The sequence below is a fragment of the Vulpes lagopus genome, chromosome 2, assembly GCF_018345385.1.
Source record: "Vulpes lagopus strain Blue_001 chromosome 2, ASM1834538v1, whole genome shotgun sequence".
Lineage (NCBI taxonomy): Eukaryota > Metazoa > Chordata > Mammalia > Carnivora > Canidae > Vulpes > Vulpes lagopus.
Window position 1 is genome coordinate 71,854,950 of NC_054825.1, and position 20,051 is coordinate 71,875,000.

A 20,051-nucleotide genomic window follows, 5' to 3' on the forward strand; every position below is an offset into this window, starting at 1 on the left:
AAAACAAAACAAAACAAAATCCACATAAGAGTTTAGTGTGGTTACAGCCAAATCATTTACATAGCAAGTTGAAAATTACTAACTTACCTGGACAATGACTTCTATGTTACATGTCCTATTACTATAGTTTCTTGGGTTCCACTTCAGTATGAAAATAGGACCAGACAAGTGAATAGCTTGCCCTAAATGAACTCCATCAATCTTAACTGTGACAGAAGTAATGGAGGATAAGGAAAAGGCCAGGACTCTAAAATAAGAACATAGATAAGCATGTGGTTTTAGAAATTTTCAGGTTTTAGAAAGGAGAATAACTCTTACAACCTGAAAAAATGGAAATTTAGGTAGACCATCACATGGTATAACTGTTCCCATGACCGCTATTCATATGATCTGGTTTCTTTCTGAATGATGGCTTTTGGAGTTGTGTAATTCAGCAACACTGAGTTGGTAAGAAACTATTTTTGTACTTTTTAGAAAGGAAAATCAATTTTCTTTTAACATATAAGGCTGGGATAGATGCAAAGTTCTTTCTGATAAACCCCTAAAGTCCTGGTTTTTCACATAGGAAAAGAATAGACATAGACACCTCACTTTGTTAATCTAATGTTAATCCTACCATCCACTTATTTGGTTCCCAACATATCTGTCCACAAGAAGCAATGTCACAAACTGAGGTAAGGCTACCAGGCCATTTCAGAGAATGTAATGTCTCCTATCAAAAAAATGCTGAGAGTCATTCCACTACTGGCCAAAAAATAAGTTAAAACAGCTCGATACCATTTTTTCCAGATTAGTTTATTTATTTATTTATTTATTTTAGTATATCTTTTTAAAAGTACAATATCCAAAAAATGATGAGTGCTGTGAAATTGGTATTCATATTGACTGGTAACATTATAAATTAGTATCTGTTTTAAAAAGTAATTGGGTACCTTATGCACTGCTGGTGGTAATGTAAAATGGTACAGCCGCTATGGAAAACAGTATGGTGGTTCCTCAAAAAATTAAACATATAATTACCATGTGGTCCAGCAATTCCATTTCTAGATATATACCCACAAGTACTGAAAGCAAGGATTTGAATGAGTATAACCACATTCATAGTAGCATTATTCACAATAGCCAAAAGATAGAAGCAAAAATATCAACAGATGAATAAATAAAATGTTGTATATACACACAATGGAATATTAACCTTAAAAAAGCAAAGAAATTCTGACATACTCTACATCATGGAGGAATCTTGAGGATATTATGTTAAAGAAGCCAGCTATTTAAAGGACAAATACTGTATGATTCCCCTTATATGAGGTTCTAGAGTAGACAGATAGTAGAATGGGGGAACGGGGGTTGCCATGGGCTGGGGGAAGGGAGAAATGAGGAGTTAATGTTGGATGGGTATAGAGTTTCAGTTTTGGAATATAAGAGTTCTGATGATGGATGGTAGTGATGGCTGCACAATATCAATGTACTTTAATGCTACTGAACTGAATACCTACCTAAAAACTGGTAAAATGGTATATTTTATGTTACACATATATTTTACCATATTTTTTTAAAAGAATAATGATTTGTTACAAAAAAAAGTCATTGGACAATCTTTATCTATAATCATAAAGGAATTCATATTTTCACCTAGACTCCCACCTCTAGAACTTTATCTAAAGAAGTTATTCAAATGAAAAAGAATCTACATTCATCAGATGCTCATTCCCAAGTTAGAAAAAAAATCTAAGAGTTCACCAATAGGATAGGAAAATGGTTAGATAAATTGTGGTACATTCTCTCTGTTGAGAGAAAAAAGTAAGAATTAAAATAGACTGTGCCCTACTGTTAAAATTATGTAAAAACTTGCCTTAAGGAGAATGCCAGAGAAGGAAAACTCAGAAATTCAGTAACAGCTCTATTTGGGGGTAGAGGGAGGGAAATATGATTACAGCAATGCAAAACATGAAAATAAAATACACAAAAATTATAGTGGTAGGATTATGGGTTTCTGGATGGTTTTTAAATTTCAGCAGCTTAAAAATTACCTATTTTTTAACTGAATGGGAATGAAACAGTAAGCATTTTCTCTTTACATAATGTTTAGATTGTTGAGAAAATTAAAGAACAGCATCTCATAGCTCTCACATGGCATTACAGTCACATTGACTAATTCTCCATTAATATCAAGCTGAAAGTAAATGCTGAAAAATTGCTACATACCTGATGTGTGTTGAATGAAGGAGTCTTTCTAGTGGTTCATGTCTAACACAACTATATAGAAGTGACTTAGGATTAGTGATAAGAACCACAGGCCACTCGCCAAAGACCAAATCTGCAAAGCTAAAGAGGTCATGATCAAAAGCAAAGATCCGGTACCTAGAGACCAGAATACAATAAGGTAATTTAGTCACTTCATATTATAAGAGAGTATGAAGGTTATACACAGAACAAATGTAAAAATATAAAACTATACTTCCTGAGATCATGAATTTGAATTCAAAGTAAATAATATTGTTTCTCTGTCCTTCTCTTGCCCTTACCACTTTATACTTCACACTTGTCACAAATGGGATCTCATAAAAGACATGAATTTAACTGTGCCCTAGAACAATGCCTGGCACATGGCATACACACTTTCATTTTTAAATTAATGCTTGATAATAAATCAATTTGTTTGGTTTCTATACTTTAAGACTATTTTGAACCTAAGACATTCATCATAAGCATAATACCTGATATTCTTTCATCTCATCAAAAATGCTAATATTAACATGAACATAATTAGAAATTGTTCATTCTTCTTTTAAACCTTTATTTCTATAATTTCAAAGAAATTAACAAAAAGTTTTTTTGTTTTTTTAAATGCATGGTGAAAGGTACAGATATTCATTAAAGAATAACCAAAATTTTATATTTTCTACTTTTTGAACTGAGAAAAGAAATGATTAACTATGGCAGAAACAACAGTGCTCACCAAATACTCCACGTGCTCCCCTGCATTTCCAAGTCTCCCTGGTATTAGGTTGGGACCATGTGACTATTTCTGGTCAATGGGCTGTGAACAGAAGTGACATGTATCACACTTCTGGTCCAAAGTACTTAAGAGTGGGTGTGAGTTCTCCATGCTCTCTTCCCTACCCTGGAATTGAGGTGTTGAGATTGTGGCATTATAAGATGGAGAAAGTCTGAATCTCTGAGTTGCCCCATGGAAGAGAGATGCCTTGGCTCATACCAGATTTATATAAATGAAAAAATGAAGATCTGTTGTGGTAAGCCACAGATTTATTTAGATTTATTTGCATCCACGACAAGGCCTAGCCTAATATTACTAATAAACTTTTAAAAACTCTTCTATTATACTAATACAACTTATTAGTATATAGGGGCAGGTAAAGGTTAGGTCCTTTCAGTAAAACTCCAGATAAAACTCCAGGGTTGGAACACAGGAGAGCAGGTGGGAAGAGAAAGAGAGTAAATCTCATGACATCACTTAACTTGTAACTGTAGCATTTATAAGAAATAAGGAAGCTGATCAAGGATTAGGCAGGATATCTGGTAGAAAGCAATCTGAGCCCAGCCCACAACCTCATGGTCATGAATAGACAGGTCTTAGCCCAAAGTAATTACAGTTGCCAACTGATTACAGGCTTCAAGCATAGCTCTTAGTTTCTAGCAGAGTCAACTGAAATGAGTAAGTACCTTTCAAGATGTAAAGCTATCTTTTAATTAAAGGAAGTAGTTAACAATAGAAAAACATATTCAGCTAAAAAAATATCGAATAACTAGTATCTTTAGAAAAATGAGTTTGAATAAATTTAACAGCAATTGGTAATAAACGATATGATATTCATCTACATTTAAGCTATTGTACTTAGCTATCCTCAAAATATTTTTCTCTATATATTTAACTAACTATACTTTTGATATGCTTTTGATAAAAAGGTTACGTTTTCTCATAGATTTTAATCTTTATAAAACCAACTATCATGTATTTGAAGAACTTAAATCACTAACATTTTATAATAATAATTACAAAGATAGATATAAAATTCAGGAGGTGATATATTTCCAGTTCTATTGTTTCTCAAAGTGTGGTCCATAGAGCACTTGGTGGGCTTAAAAAAAAATGCAATTTCTTGGGTCCTAAACCAGACCAACACAATTAAATTCTCTGAAGACAAGGCTTCAAAATTGTTATTTTTTAATACACTCCTCCACAATTGTTGTACACAGTAGAGTTTGAGATCTATTTCCTAATGGATGCATCTTGAAACAATGTAACATAGTGATGGCAAACATAACTGTTGCAACAAGGTTTTTAATGTAGTGACATACATAATATACCTGTATTACTTTAAAAACTTAGAGATATCACAAGTTTTTCCTTAACTGGGATCACCCCATGATAGCAATAAGGAAACTTTTGTTGTTTTAGCAAAACTTACACATGTAAGTTTTATTCTGTGGGGTACTTCCCTTACCTTCTGTTATCCTTCCAGTCTCCCACCTCAAGTTCCAAAGTGCCCTGGAGGTGACGAGTGTGCAAAACAGGCATCAGTCCACCGAGTGTATGGAGGTGTCCACACAAATAAGCTGTAGCTGAACTAACCGATGAAAAAGAAATAGATGTGCAGATAACTTGTGATGCCAAACTAATAAGTAGATCTCTTCAGTAGAGCAAGACAGGTAGAGTTAACATAAAAGAATTACAATTAATTTTAATTTTGGAAACCTGCCTCACCTCATTAATGACCGAATTCCAGGTGATGGAGAAAGGATAGTGGATGTTGTATAGTGTCCAAACCAAATACTGTGGTTGCTCCGACTACTTTCCTTGGCTAGTAACAGAAGTTCCTCCATCCGTTTCTGAAATGGAAGAAAAACAAAAGGATCTTTAATTAGAGCTCAGGCTAATTAAACATCTCCCTTGAAGTTTTATAATAATAAGTATGTTTAAGGCCTAAACCCTACTAATTAATGACCTGTATCGACCTGTATAAATTTCAAACTGTTTTCATATATATTATAATTCATTTGGTCCTAAAAATAACTTCATGCTAAGTAGGGCAGCATTATCCCTTTTGATAGATAAGGAAATTGAGAAATAAAGAACAATCTTTAAATGACATAAATTTCAAGGGTGCCTAGGTGGCTCAGTCCTTGAGCGTCTGTCTTTGGCTTGGGTCATGATCCTGGGGTCCTGGTATCAAGTCCCACATTGGGCTCCCTACTCAGTGGGGAGCCTGCTTCTCCCTCTGACTAGCTCTGCCTCTTTCTCTGTGTCTCTCATTAATAAATAAATAAAATTTAAAAAAAAATAAAAGATTTTTTAATAATATATTTTTTTATAGAAATAGAGAAGAACCACTAATCTTTTCAGCCCTATATACTACATTGCAATTAATAAAGAGGATCTTGAAACTAAACTTCTAAAATAAGGTGTACATATGTCCAAAAAAAGCCTTACACCTGTTTATAACAGCTCTACTCAGAATAGCCAAAAACTAGAAACCATAAGTATATATCCAAACAATGAATGCTATGTAGTGATAAAAAGGAAAGAATTACTCAAACACAGTAATACAGATGAATTGTAGAAACACACTGAGCAAAAGAAGCCAAAAACAAGAGTACATACTGTATGATTTTATTTACATAAAATTCTAGGACAAACAAAACTAATCTATACCGACAGAAAACCAATCCGTGGTTCTCTAGGATTGGCGTGAAGACTGACTACACAAGAGAACTTTCTGGGATGATAGAAATATCCTGTCTTGATCGTGGTGACAGTTACACTAGCATATACATTTTTTTGTCAAAAGTCTTCAAAGACTTAAAATGAATACATTTTATTGTATATAAATCATCCCTCGTGAAGTTGATTTCAAAAATACTTGTACATGTATAGTGCTTATAGCAATGAAATCCTGGACTGTACCCTCAGGGTTTCTAATTTGGTAAATCTTGGGGAAAGCGAGGGAATCTGCATTTTATAAGACTCCAACTGATTCTCATGCAGATGATCTTTGATTCATATCTTAACACTACTCTAAGGAATAGGCTTTAAAATGACAAGTTAATAAATTCTGTCTAAAGACAACTGGAAGAAACAAAATATACCTTTATTAAATAAAATGCCTAATATAGCACAATGCATTTTATAATATTCTATCCACATGATTTCAAGGTCTTCTGAACCCTTATATCACTTTGAATCTCTTCTAGCACTTAGCAAATTCTGCCCTTTATTATAGTTATTTCTGCACTAGTCTTATGTCCCTCCACTAGATTAAATCTTCTAAGAGGTGAGTGATTTGATCTTATCACTCTTGTATTCTTACATACAGGCACATGTCTTGCATATGGGCATGTGCTCATTAGTGAGCTGATATTTGTTGTAGTTGGGCTCCCCGCTGAGCACAAAGTTTGCTTGTCCCTCTGCTTGTCCCTCTGATAAAAATTTGTTTACCTCGGATAACCTTAAGTGAGCCAAATTTATCCAAGAAAAAACAAAATAGATTAGCTACAAAGGGAAGTGAGATTTTTACTGTACCTCATCTAAAATTCCAAAGAAATTATAGGGTCTCTTAGGCCCTGGATTTGGGGTGGCATCCAAAGAGATGAAAGAATAGTTGCCAAAAGGAGTACTGTGGACATAATGGAAAGAGCCATCCCTACGTACAGCAGAATATTTCCTAAAAAATACAAGACAGGAAAGTTTTAGTGCAATCATAAAAAGACAGAATGAGCTTATCCTTCCCGTATATCATACTATATTTTGCCTCCCTTTGAAAATTTCCTAATCTGACAGAGAAATACATAAAGTAGATCCACAATAAGCTGATTAAAAGAACTTCTAAAAATCTTTTTCCCCCACTGTCTACAAAGATTCAGGCAAACTAATTCATAAGTAATTAAACACAAGGTCACTAAGCAAAGCAGAGAAATAGGTGACTATTTATGGTAGTCCACTAAACATTTAAAAAGAGATCAATCAGAATTCAGTGAAATGCTAGTTATCAATCATTGAAAAATTTAGTGAGGACCTACTAAGTACTTAACAGAATTCTTGGTGTAATGAGATAAAAAAAGGTGTTTATATCTTGAAACAGAACTACCGAGGCTTAACTCACAATGAAGCCTTGCAAAGATGAAATCATGAAGCCAGGAGAAAAATGTTAGTTAGGTCTGGGTCAGTAAATCTTTTTCAATCCCTAAAAATATGTTGGTAACACACACAGGGTACACACTTGGTAATGAAAGTCCTTACTCCTCAAGTATCAGCAGTGTTCAGGTATCTATAAGGTTGGACAGTGAAGAACAGGGGAAAGAGTGGGTAACATAGCACACAGAGTAGGAATTCATTAAGTATTTGTTGAATAAATGTGAAGGAAGGTACAGACTGGGGACATACCAATATTACTCAAGTGTCAAATATTATAAGAAAGCAGCTAAGACACATATGGAAAAATACAAATAAACTCTTGAAACCTAATATGCTATCAGGAAGCTATATTTAAGCCACAATAGCCATCAAACATATCATAAAATAAATATATTATCACAGATATTAATAATTAAAAGCCAATTAGTTCTATTGCTTCTCTTCCTGGTATTTTTAAATTTTCTATTTTGAAGGGGGCACTTAGGTTGCTCAGTCAGTTAAGCCTGCAACCCTTGATTTCGGCTCAGGTCATGATCTCAGGGTCATGGGAGCCAGCCCTACAATGGGTTCAGCACTCAGCATAGAGTCTGCTTATCCCTCTCCCCCTGCTCCTCCCCTGCTCATGTGTGCGCACGCACATGTGCACTTTCTCTCTCAAATAAATAAAATCTTTAAAAAATGAAATTTCAAATTTTGGGGTTTTTTTTCTCTCATTAAGATTGTTACTTATGTTTTTCCTGCTTAATTTGTTTTCAGTTATTCTTTCAGATCTTATAATTTTACATATGTTGCTTCCTCTCCTACATTGTTTTTTTTTTTTTAAGATTTTATTTATTTATTCATGAGACACACAGAGAGAGAGAGGCAGAAACAGAGGCAGAGGGAGAAGCAGGCCCCCTGCAGGGAGCCTGACATGGGACTCATCCTGAGACGCCATCCTGAGACTCGATCCTGGGTCTCCAGGATCACACCCTGAGCTGAAGGCGGCGCTAAACTGCTGAGCTACCGGGGCTGCCCACCATTCCTACATTCTTAATACATTAAAGCCCACTATCTAAAAGTAAACTCAACTATTTGAAAGCAGAGGTTAAAATATATTATAGCTATTAACATTTTTTGAATTCTGGATTTTGGCATTCTCTGGGGCACTCTTAAGATCAAGATTTAGCTTTAAGATTTTTTCGTTCAGGCTGATCTTTCTATAATGTTCATATCTCTGGCCATTTATTAAAATACTGTTTATTAAAAATTCAGATAAAGGTTAGGTGGTTAGAAACAAAAATATAAATAAACTTCACGTGACTAATGGCTTTATTCTCCTAATAGGTAGTGAGATCCTGAGTCCTGTTAATTTTTCTTTGAAAATGTTTCTTAGGGGATCCCTGGGTGGCTCAGCGGTTTAGCGCCTGCCTTTGGCCCAGAGCATGATCCTGGAGTCCCGGGATCGAGTCCCACATCAGGCTCCCTGCATGGGGCCTGCTTCTCCCTCTGCCTGTGTCTCTGCCTCTCTCTCTCTGTGCATCTGTCATGAATAAATAAATAAAATCTTTAAAAAAAAAAGAAAAGAAAAGAAAATGTTTCTTATTTCCATTCCAGAGTCACCATCAAAGATACAAATAGATAGGGGATCCCTGGGTGGCGCAGCGGTTTGGCGCCTGCCTTTGGCCCAGGGCGCGATCCTGGAGACCTGGGATCGAATCCCACATCGGGCTCCCGGTGCATGGAGCCTGCTTCTCCCTCTGCCTGTGTCTCTGCCTCTCTCTCTCTCTGTGTGACTATCATAAATAAATAAATAATTAATTAATTAAAAAAAAGATACAAATAGATAATAGAAAATGAAAGATTTTCATCTCTGACCTTTTCCTTCCTCACATTAAAAAAAAATACAATCTCAACCTCCAAGTTATTATGATGATTCTAATTATATGTTAATCAATGCTGTTTGAACTGCTACCCTCCAGCTGATGTTACTTCCCCATATCTATGGACTTTGTTAGATAGGTATGCTTCTATTCAAGCCCTTCCATATCATGACTGGACTATTACATGACTCTCCTCTCTGTTCTACAAAACTCCAATCTCCCTCTTTTTTCCTTATCATCCCTATCTTGTTTTCTTTTTTGTTGTATGATTGCCCTTTATAAAATATTATTTCATTATGTGACTTCTCTCCTTAGGAATCTATACTGGATTTATGAACTGTTATCCAACATGTCTAAATGTCTATACTTGTCACTTAAGACCTCCATAAACTGGCCCTAAGCTTCCTACCCAATGTCATACCAGTCCTCAAAATGTTCTTTTATTCTAGTGATACCAGTTTTCTTACTGCCCCTAAAAGCTCCTTCTAGCTTTTAAAGCTCTGGTGTTTTGCCTAAAATATACCCCTCAAAAGTTCTTCCCTAAATGCAACCCTTAAGAATAGACACAATTTTTACTTCTTTTATAAAATCCTAACTTGCAACTAGTAGATATATAAGTTCTGGAGATCAATGCACAGCATAGTAATTATAATCAGCAGTACAGTATTATAAGCTTCAAAGTCACTAGGAGACTAAACCTTAAATATTCTTACCACAAGAAAATGATAATTGTGTGATAGTGATGAAGTATTAGCTAACTCTATGGTGGTCCTCATTTCACAATATATAAATGTATCATGTGAATATGTTGTACATCTTAAACTTATACAATGTTATATGTCAATTGTATCTCAATAATAAAGTATCCTCTATGTCCAGCCCATGCTGACTTCTGCCCTTTCCAATTTCTCATAATGATGATCATGTGTACCAAATAACCTAGAATTTCATCAGTCATCCCTTAAGGTTTTTTCTAGTTGTTTCCTAAACAATTCTTATCTCCCTCAACTGGTCTTCCTTAAAGGTAGAGGACATATTTTTTAATATTAGCTCTTGTATCTCTCATGCTATCCAGCTAATGATGGGCTCTCAACAAATTCTCACTACTTTAGTGATGGACAATGTAGAACAAAGCTGTGGAAAACTCTAGAACTTGAAGTGAAATTGAAACTAAAAGAATCCAAACACACTGAAACTAGAGAACTGGTTTTCTAACTCAAAGAGCCTTTCATATTCATTCACATTCATGACATATAAAGAAAATTTTAATATTCCTATGACATTCCTATGACATTCCTTATGTCCTTGACATAAGGACAAGGCAACCAGGATGACCAAGTGGGCTCCTCAACCACTACAGATGCTGAGAGAATCAGTTTCTCAGTATTCCAAAAATCAACAGTACTCTAGTAACAAGCTCTAATCTAAATGACTCTGATGTATATAGCATGGTGACTAAGTAAAAAATACTCTACTGTAAATCTGAAAGTTGCTGAGAATAGATTTTTTATTACAGAAAAAAAAAGTCTTTTTTAACTACATATATGGTAGGCGTTAACTAGACTTACTGTGGTTACCATTTCACAATATATACAAATATCGAATCATGTTATATATTCATAATGTTATATGTCAATTATATCTAAGTAAAAAAATTAAAATAAAAAATGACTTCTGGGCAGCCCAGGTGGCTCAGCAGTTTAGAGCCACCTTCAGCCCAGGACATGATCCAAAGGACCCAGGATCGAGTCCCATATCAGGCTTCCTGCATGGAGCCTGCTTCTCCCTCTGCCTGTGCCTCTGCCCCTCTCTCTCTGTGTCTCTCATGAATAAATAAAATCTTTATTTAAAAAAATGACTTCTGCTATATATCAATGGCAAAAAAAAGTTTGTGTGAAATATTTAAAGTATCATTAGCCAATAAAAAGCATTAAAGTGTATGAAATAAAAGGAATTAAAGGAAAGAAAAAATGTTGGGGAAAAAAGAACTGAATCTGTCACACACACATACAAAAAAATTCTAAATTACTAGAGATTCTTTAGATAGAAATTTTGTCTGCTAAAAAATGTTGTCACCCATTCATTGACTTGACTGCACCCTCCTTGTGCTGCCTCATCGTCTGTATTCTATTTATTACAGTACCTGTAATAATTCTCGACACTCTCCAGACTTGGGATGTTGAATGCATCTAATTAAAAAGAAAAAAGCAATGAATCACTAAAGTCTACTCCTGAATATGTTAACTAAAATTGAAATAAAATTTTGGGGAAAAAAAGAGCGAACACCACCTACATGAAAAAGAAAATATAAACATCTTAATGACTAAAGAAAAATGACAGTACTTTCAATAACACTTTAAATGGGAGAATGCCAATAAATTAGCCTAATAATTTATAAAACTTGATAACAGAATTCAGATGATCTGGAAGCTTATTTAAGACACCTAGTATACTGGAGAATAACAAATACTTCGATATTATATACTATTCAGAATAAATCAATTTGTAATTGTAGGATTGGACTGTTATATAATTAAAACAGCATGGATCCATGCCAAGGGTTCCTAAACAACTGATCACTTTGATAATAGGACCTAAGTCCCTCTCTTCTTAAATCTTAAAAAGATTCAGTAAGAAAGGAGTTATATAATGGTAAGAAGTAAGGTAAAAGATGTAATAGAACACTTATCTGGAAATATAATGATTTCATAGAGCTTGATTGCCTGGTTGCAATAAGAAAATTACTTGCCAGCTCAGAATTCTAAGAATCCACTACATTTCTAGTAACTTTGGAGAATAAGCTGTTAAATCCAATTTAGGCTGAAAGAAACATTATTGTGTATGTAATCTTCTTACTAAGAGAACTACACTGTTATAGTTAAATCTTAATAAAAATTAGTTTCCTCCTATCTTAACATAATACATAAACATATATATAAATACATGCTATAAGCATTTATGCTTATACCGGTCAAATTAGATGATTATGAACTCCAAAGGACAAGCTCTGTTTACAAGATCTAATCACAAAAGTCTGATATTTGTTACTTAAAATAAGTCAGTAGCTTGGCTTGAAAAAGTTTTTTAAAATATGTACAGGCTTGCTTTCTATTGCTAAAGAATTTGACCTGTACCACTACTAAGGATCAAGAAAAAAGGGAAATGTAAATTCAGATCTTCCTCAACTTAACAATGGGGTTATGTCCAAACAAACCCATAGTAAGTAGAAAATATTTCAGTAGAAAATGCATTTAATACACTGAATCTACTGAACGTCAGAGCTTAGCCTCACCTACCTTAAACATGCTCAGAATGCTTACATTAGCCTATAGTTGAGCAAAATCATCTAACACAAAACCTGTTTTATAATAAAGTATAGAATATGTCATGTTGAATATCTGAGAGTGAAAAACAGAATGACTGCTTGGGCACAGAATGGTTACAAGGTTATTTATTGGCTCTCTACCCTGGTGATCGTGTCCAGCATCACCAGAGTATCATACTGCATATCACTAGCCCAGGAAAGGATAAAAATTCAAAATTTGAAATATAATTTCTATTGAATGGGTATCAATTTCATACATTGTAAAGTTGAAAAATCAGAGGTCAAACCACCATAAGTTGAATCATCCTCAATTGGGAACCACTTACAGGTATACCAGAAAGAGCTATAAGCCAGGTAACTCATCATCAATTAATAATTCCTAGCTGCTCTGTAAGAACTATCTATAAAGACAGCATTTTCTGATCAAACCAAAACTATATATTTCACCAGTCAGAATTATCTGTTTAAAATAATAGTTTTAAACATAAATATTTAGGCACACAATAGCAATTAATAATCAAATGAACAAGTACTTAACCATTAAGAAAGTCAACAAACCTACTGTTTACACACTTTGTAGAAGAGTTCATTTCCTTACTAACACTACAATAATAATGTAAAAAATGTGAAGGGATTACCCATTTCTCTTCTCATACATAGAGATTTATTTGCAATTTTAATTTTTAATGTATACACAGTAAAATTCATTCACTGTGAAGTACACACAGTTCTTTGCATATTGACAAACACATAGTCATATATCCACCACAATGGAGATACAGAACAGTTCCATCATCTCTCGAAATACTCTCATGATGCCTCTTGGTAGGCAGCCTCTCCTCCGGCCCCCAACCCTTGGAACTACAATCTGTTCTCTATAGTTTTGCCCTTTCTTGAATGTCACATAAATGGAATTATACTGTATATAGATTTATGAGTGGTGGTTCTATTAGCAAAATGTACACCTATCTATCTCTATATATGTATTTATGCATGTGTGTGTGTGTGTGTGTGTGTGTGTATGACTGATTGTAGGCTCCACACCCAATGTGGTGCTCAAACTCATCACCCTAGATCAAGAGTTGCATGCTTTATTAACTGAGCCAGCCATACACCTAAAATGGTTATATTTTTAAACAATCTCCTGCATAGGTTTCGCTAGAAGTTTTTCTTCATGTAAAGAAGAAAAGACCATCCCAACTTTCCCTCAAAGGCTAAAAGTGGTATCTGAAGTTTTAAAATCATATAATATAGTTGTATTTCAGAGTTGTGCCTTCAGTATAACTAAAACTATGTTCCATTGTATAATTTTATATTCTAAATTGGAGAATCTAGGCTCTTGAAGGGAAAAAAAAATCCAGTTCTAATTATACGTGGGTCTTGACTCTTACCATGATTTCCTTTAACATCAAGCCACTTGGTTTTTTCCATGACTCTTGTCTTCTTCAGAATGCCCTGGTAAGTTTGCCATTCTACCTCATGCTGCCTGGATCCCAAGTAGTCCTTTGTTTTGGCATCAGTCAGGTCTCCTGTAGATTTACATAAGACTTAAATCTTGATGCAAAAGAAACCCCAGAGGGTTAAAAAATGATTTTGAATGCACACTGAGGATGTGAGGGCGATCTGGCTACGACATCTGTCACCCCATTGATCGCCAGGGTTGATTCGGCTGATCTGGCTGGCTAGGCGGGTGTCCCCTTCCTCCCTCACCGCTCCATGTGCGTCCCTCCCGAAGCTGTGCGCTCGAAGAGGACGACCATCCCCGATAGAGGAGGACCGTTCTTCGGTCAAGGGTATACGAGTAGCTGCGCTCCCCTGCTAGAACCTCCAAACAAGCTCTTAAATGCACACTGATGGAACAAAGATACTTAAGGTACTCAACATGTATAAGAATAAAAGCAAGCCATATAAAATAAAATTTTATTGGCAAGGACTTTGTTTAGTATAGGTTAGCAAGTACCTATTTAACTTCCTGTGATACTAGAAATGGGTTCTGAAAAAAGTTATCTTTAAAGAAAGTGGTACAAAATGCATTGTAAAACTCTGTAAAAATGAAAACTATAAGAAATTCCAACACTCTGGGCATATGCCTGAGATCTATGACAAACATATTTTCCACACCCCAAATCAGGATATGTAATCTGAGCAAGAGTTATTTTTACAACAAGAAGCAATCTGGAAGGTATGGTTTGGACAATGAAATACAAAAATTTCTGGAAAACTAAATGGACAATTGAAATAGAGGTTTTCCATAAAATGAGGACTGATAAACCATCATATCAGCAGAGTGTTTGAGTAGGGTAGGTAGGATATGAATCCCCAGTAGAAAAGACAGACACTCCTTTAGCTTTTCCTCCAGCACATTTTAGGAGCAAATAGTTTGAAGATTCTAGAGAACTCAAGTCACAGAAGTACCAAAAGATGGAAAAAAAAAAAAAAAGTGTCCTAAGTCACTTTATGCTTCAACAATTGACAACATAAAATTGACTAATGCTATAAAAAGGAAAGAAAAAAAAAAGGAAAAGTTAGTTTTGGAGGCACCTGGGTGGCTCAGTAGGTTATCCCACTCTTGATTTGGGCTCAGGTCATGATCTCAATGTCCTGAGATGGAGCTTCTGTGGGCTCTGCCCAAGGCCTGGAGCCTGCTTGAGTCCCTCTGCCCCTCCCCTCCCCCCAAAAAATAAAGAGGAAGGAAGGAAGGAAGGAAGGAAGGAAGGAAGGAAGGAAGGAAGGAAGGGAGGGAGGGAGGGAGGGAGGGAGGGAGGGAGGAGGAAGGAAGGAAGGAAGGAAGGAAGGAAGGAAGAGAGGGAAAACTTTTGACCTGTGGCTAAAGGGCTTTCCCTAATTCTCTCTGGACAACTGCAACGAACGGATACAGATACAGCGGACCGTATACTAACGAGAATCATGAGCCTTGCTTCTGCTGCTTTGACAAAACCTTGTGACGGCAAGTCATTTAGCTTGCCTCTTGACTCGGTTATCCACAGGCAAAGGAAATTACAACGTCCCATGTCCTCTACAGGAGGCCTCGCCTGGGGCTGAGGCTGTCGTGTTCCCAGCATCCCCAAAGTGCCAGCATTCTACCGTCCGGGCCACAGAACAACGCGACAGTACGGCAACCCTCCCTACCTGTTGCCAGGACGAGAGCTGGTTGAATGATGTCAATAGTCTCTGAACAGAACTTCTCTAAGTCTACAGCTCTGCCTGGATCACGAAACCTGCTCAGGTGAATGTCGGATATCTGCCGAAAGCAGGTATTAAACAGAGGTATGTGGGTCAGGAGGAGGCAGCACGGGCAGGCCACCCGGCAGCTCTCTCAAGGCGGAAGGAAATGTCAAGGATGCGGTGCAAGAACGAAGCACCCCCCCGCACCCCCACATCCCAGGGAAGGACAGGGCTCCCAGCCGCACCCCGGCGGAAACTGTCCGCGTCTCACCGCGTGCTGCGGGCTTTGCACCTACCCCCCGCCCTGCTCCCGCTGCGTCACCTGCAGACCCCAGAAGATGTTGCTGGCGCCGGGGCCCGGCGCGGGGTGCGGGCTCCGGGAGGCGCGGGGCTGGGGCAGAGGCGAGGGCTGACCGGCCAGGCCGTAGTGCTCCAAGAGCACGGCCGCCAACGCCGCTGCCGCCAGCCCCGCGACCACCCTGACGGCCAGCCCCGCGGCCATCCTGCCCGCCGCCCGGGCGCTGCACTTGCTGTGCGCGGCTCGGCCCGTGCGGCGCCCGCGGGGGCTGCTCTGGCCTCACTTCCGGACTCTATGATCCCGGGCGGGAGGCGCGGCTGGAGCGCTGGCGCCGCACCTGCTCCGGCGCCTGCACCTGCACCCGCACCCGCACCCGCACCCGGGCGTGCACCTGCCGCTCGCCCGCGGCCCGGCTCTCCGCGCTGGGGTGGCGAACGGAATGCGGGTGAGATAAAGGAAACCGAGCCCCCGGCGCCCATCAGGGTTGCCGAGGCGTGGCAGGGAAAGAACCCTGACCCAGGAGGCGGAGGCGGAGGCTAAAGTCCTGGCTCCGCCTTAGTCAATCATTTCCTGACCCTGTGGGTCGATTTGCTCACCCGTAAAACGGAATTAGTAATGCTTCGCGTGCCTACTTCACAGGCTTGTGAGAATCAAAGTATGTTATGAGGACGCCTTTTAAATTACCGTAGAGATGTGACAGCTGGCTTTCTCTCGGCCCTTCTGACCATTGACAACGTGTTTCCAAGAGATGTAATACGTATGTTTTGTAGTTATTTTTTCCTAGATCTGATTTCGTACACAGTTGGCTATGTAGTTTCCCTTTCCCATGTTATGTCCTTTATTTAATCAATTGTAAATACAGGAGAATTAAGAGTCCTGCCCTTAACTTATCTAACCATTGCTATTGTTGAACTTTTGGATTATTTATTATGGTCGGAATGTTCTGAATAAACATTTTTGTATAAACATTCTGAATAAACATACCGGTGTTCTGAAAAAAAAACAACAACAACTTTTTAAAAAGATTTTATTTATGTATTGGAGAGCGCGCGCATGAAAGGGAGGGGGAGCAGAGGGAAAAGCTGACTCCCCGCTGAGCAGGGAGCCAGATGTAGGGCTCCATCCCAGGACCCTGGGGTCATGACCTGAGCAGAAAGCCACTGATTAACCGACTGAGCCACCCAGGTGCTTCTAAGAAAACATTTTTATACAAATAGCTCTTTTTTAAAGACCACTTTGAGTTATTTTCTTGGGATATGTTGTCAATATTGAAGTGAGGACTATTTCAATTTATTAAATACTTTTTGTGTACCTTTGGAAAGCAAGACATTTATCTAAGCAGAAAATATAAAGAAACAAGTAGCTAAAGACATGATTCATTATCTTAGAAACCTATGTAGAGAGAAATACACCTAAGTTTAATATAAGGAAGATGGGAGAGTGTGACATTGAGATTAGAAAGGTAGAATCAGATGTAAAGTAATTGTAAAGACAGAAACTACAGAATTTGACAGCTGATTGGATATTTGAGGGAAGAAAAAGAGATAGTTAAAAGTTAGTGCCTTTTGGAACCCAGGTGACAAAAAAACTAGGGCTACAGTGTATGTATGGAAAGTATTGCCCATTTGAATCAAGTTTTTGGTTTTGTCTAATGCTGCACTAGAAAAATATCTGTATAGCTATCTTTCAACCAAATTTGGAAGATATGGTTGAGATGATCTGATTTAAAACACAAATAACATGCATTTGGAGAGGCCTTGGAAGAACTTAAAAATATGAGAATCATTTTCCAGAAATAGAATACAAGCATGTGTGATAGATGATAGGAATGGACATGCTATTAAGATATTTTGGATTGAGAAACATGTTTTTTTTTACGATTTTATTTACTTTAAAAAAAGATTTTATTTACTTATTCATGAGAGACACACAGAGAGAGGCAGAGACATAGGCAGAGGGAGAAGCAGGCTCCCACAGGGAGCCCAATGCAACACTCAATCCCAACACCTGGAGATCACGCACTGAGCTGAAGGCAGACATTCAACCACTTAGCCACCCAGGCATCCCAGGCAACATGGTTTAAATTCACAAAGGCCAGCAGTCTGGATTGCAAACACTGCATTGTAACCAAGCAGCTTCCCTCACAGTGTTCAAAGTAAGTAGAAACAGGAATTATTTATTTATTTAGTGATTCTTCAGGGAATTCAGCTAATACATCACAAATCATTATACAAGATGATTCTCAGTTCCTGACACCTAAAGGAGAAAGGCGGATTTGTTATCTTATAAAGAGAGCAAGCAGCAATGCACCACAGAAGCAAAATATCCTAGAACTAAAGTCAAGGGAGAATGTATTGCTTGGGCATTTCAAAAGCAATGTACATCATCAACAGTTATAAATTGAGTTATGTGACTTTAATTAAACATGTAGAAATTATCTTTAGATTATCATTTCTGATACTTTGTTTAAAAATCCAAAAATAGGGATCCCTGGGTGGCGCAGCGGTTTGGTGCCTGCCTTTGGCCCAGGGCGAGATCCTGGAGACCCAGGATCGAATCCCACGTCGGGCTCTTGGTGCATGGAGCCTGCTTTTCCCTCTGCCTGTGTCTTTGCCTCTCTCTCTCTCTGTGACTATCATAAATAAAAAAAAAAAAATCCAAAAATATGGGCACTTATGGCTAGGTCAGCTAAGCATCCAACTCTTCCTTTTGGCTCAGGTCATGTCAGGTTGTAAGGCTGAGCCCTGCATTAGGCTCTGCACTTAGTGCTTTAAAGTCTCTCTCTCCCTCTCCTGCCTCTTCCTCCTTTCACATGGACTCTCTTTCTCTCTCTCAAATAAATATTTTTTAAAAATCCAAAAATATTGTATTAAGTCATTGTTCTTTGAAGTTATTCCTGTGGAGAGCTAAAGTAATGTAATCAAAAAGTTTGTGTATGTAAAGATTTTTAGATTTCAAAATTGTGATAAGTATATATTTACCATCTTACCCCTCTTTAAGTATATATTTTAGTGCCATTAAGTACATTCACATTGTTGTGCAACCATCACCATCCATCTCCAGAACTCTACAGCATCCCAAACTAAAATGTTGTTCCCATGAAATATAATTAATATTTATATAATATTAATATAATAATAGAATATATAGCATCCCCTAATAAATGTTTTCATCCATGTTATAGCATGTATCAGAATTTCCTTACTTTTTAAGGCTGAATATTTCATTGTATAAATATACCACATTTTCTTTATTTATTCATCTGTCAATGGACATGTGGATTATTTCTACTTTTTGACTATTGTGGATGCTGCTACTATGAACATCAGTAGGTACCAGTTTTTCAGCTTTTTAGGGAGCACTATTCACTCTTTAGGAAAACAAATTGGAGGAGAATTTCATCTAGATAGTTAAGACTCTGTATAAGGAACCTGAAATGGGGGTGCTTGGGTGGTTCAGTCAGTTAAGCATCTGCCTTCAGCTCAGGGATCCCAGGATCCTGGGATTAAATCCCACATCAGGAGTTTGCTGAGCAGGGAGCCTGCCTGCTTCTCCCTCTCCCTCTAGTGCTCCTCCTGCTTGTGCCCTCTCACTCTTTCTCTCTCAAATAAATAAAACCTTTGAATATATATATTTTACATATGTATAAAGGTTTTATTTTACATATATAATAAATATATAGTATATTCTATATATAATATATAGTATATTCTAAATATATATATACTAAATATATATAGTAAATATAAAAAATATATGTATATACACTAAATTAAAAAGTAAACATGGGAAGCTTGCTGTTAGGTTACTATTAAAATGATCACATTTAAAGGTGTCTTAAATGTCTTAAGCTGGCTCAGTCAGTAGAGTATGCGACTCAATCTCAGGGTTGTAAGTTTGAGCCACGTTGGGTATACAGATTACTTAGAATCCTTAAAAAAAAAATCTTGATTACCATTTATGTCATTTTATGGTTGAGTAAAAGAGCCAATGACCATATGGCCACTTTGGTTTTTTAAAAGATTTCATTTATTTACTCATGAGGGACACACAGAGAGAGGCAAAGACATAGGCAGAGGGAGAAGTGGGCTCCCTGTGTGGAGCCCGATGTGGGACTAGATCCTAGGACCCTGGGATGACTCCCTGAGCTGAAGGTTGACTCTCAACCACTGAGCCACCCAGGCGTCCCCATATGGCCACTTTGGAATGAGGCAATCAATGACAGCAAGTTTGGATGACATCAGA

The 20,051-nt window shown here is 37.3% G+C and overlaps 1 protein-coding gene across 3 annotated transcripts in view; it reads right to left on the minus strand.

Annotated features, from left to right (window-relative positions):
* Positions 1–16,317, minus strand: part of TMEM62 (transmembrane protein 62) — a 32,301-nt gene extending 15,984 nt beyond the window's left edge. Inside the window, exons 1-9 of one of the 3 annotated variants that reach the window (XM_041745411.1) lie at positions 16,198–16,317; positions 15,473–15,584; positions 13,735–13,872; positions 11,162–11,207; positions 6,545–6,686; positions 4,730–4,854; positions 4,470–4,592; positions 2,209–2,364; positions 88–247 (exon numbers count right to left, since the gene is read on the minus strand). In XM_041745411.1, the coding sequence (XP_041601345.1) occupies positions 88–247; positions 2,209–2,364; positions 4,470–4,592; positions 4,730–4,854; positions 6,545–6,686; positions 11,162–11,207; positions 13,735–13,774 (792 nt within the window). In that variant the 5' untranslated portion in view covers positions 13,775–13,872; positions 15,473–15,584; positions 16,198–16,317. Of the gene's footprint in view, positions 1–87; positions 248–2,208; positions 2,365–4,469; positions 4,593–4,729; positions 4,855–6,544; positions 6,687–11,161; positions 11,208–13,734; positions 13,873–15,472; positions 15,585–15,830 lie in introns of all 3 variants that reach the window. The other 2 variants (XM_041745409.1, XM_041745412.1) reach the window with 2 other exon arrangements.
* Between the last annotated feature and the right edge of the window lie 3,734 nt (positions 16,318–20,051).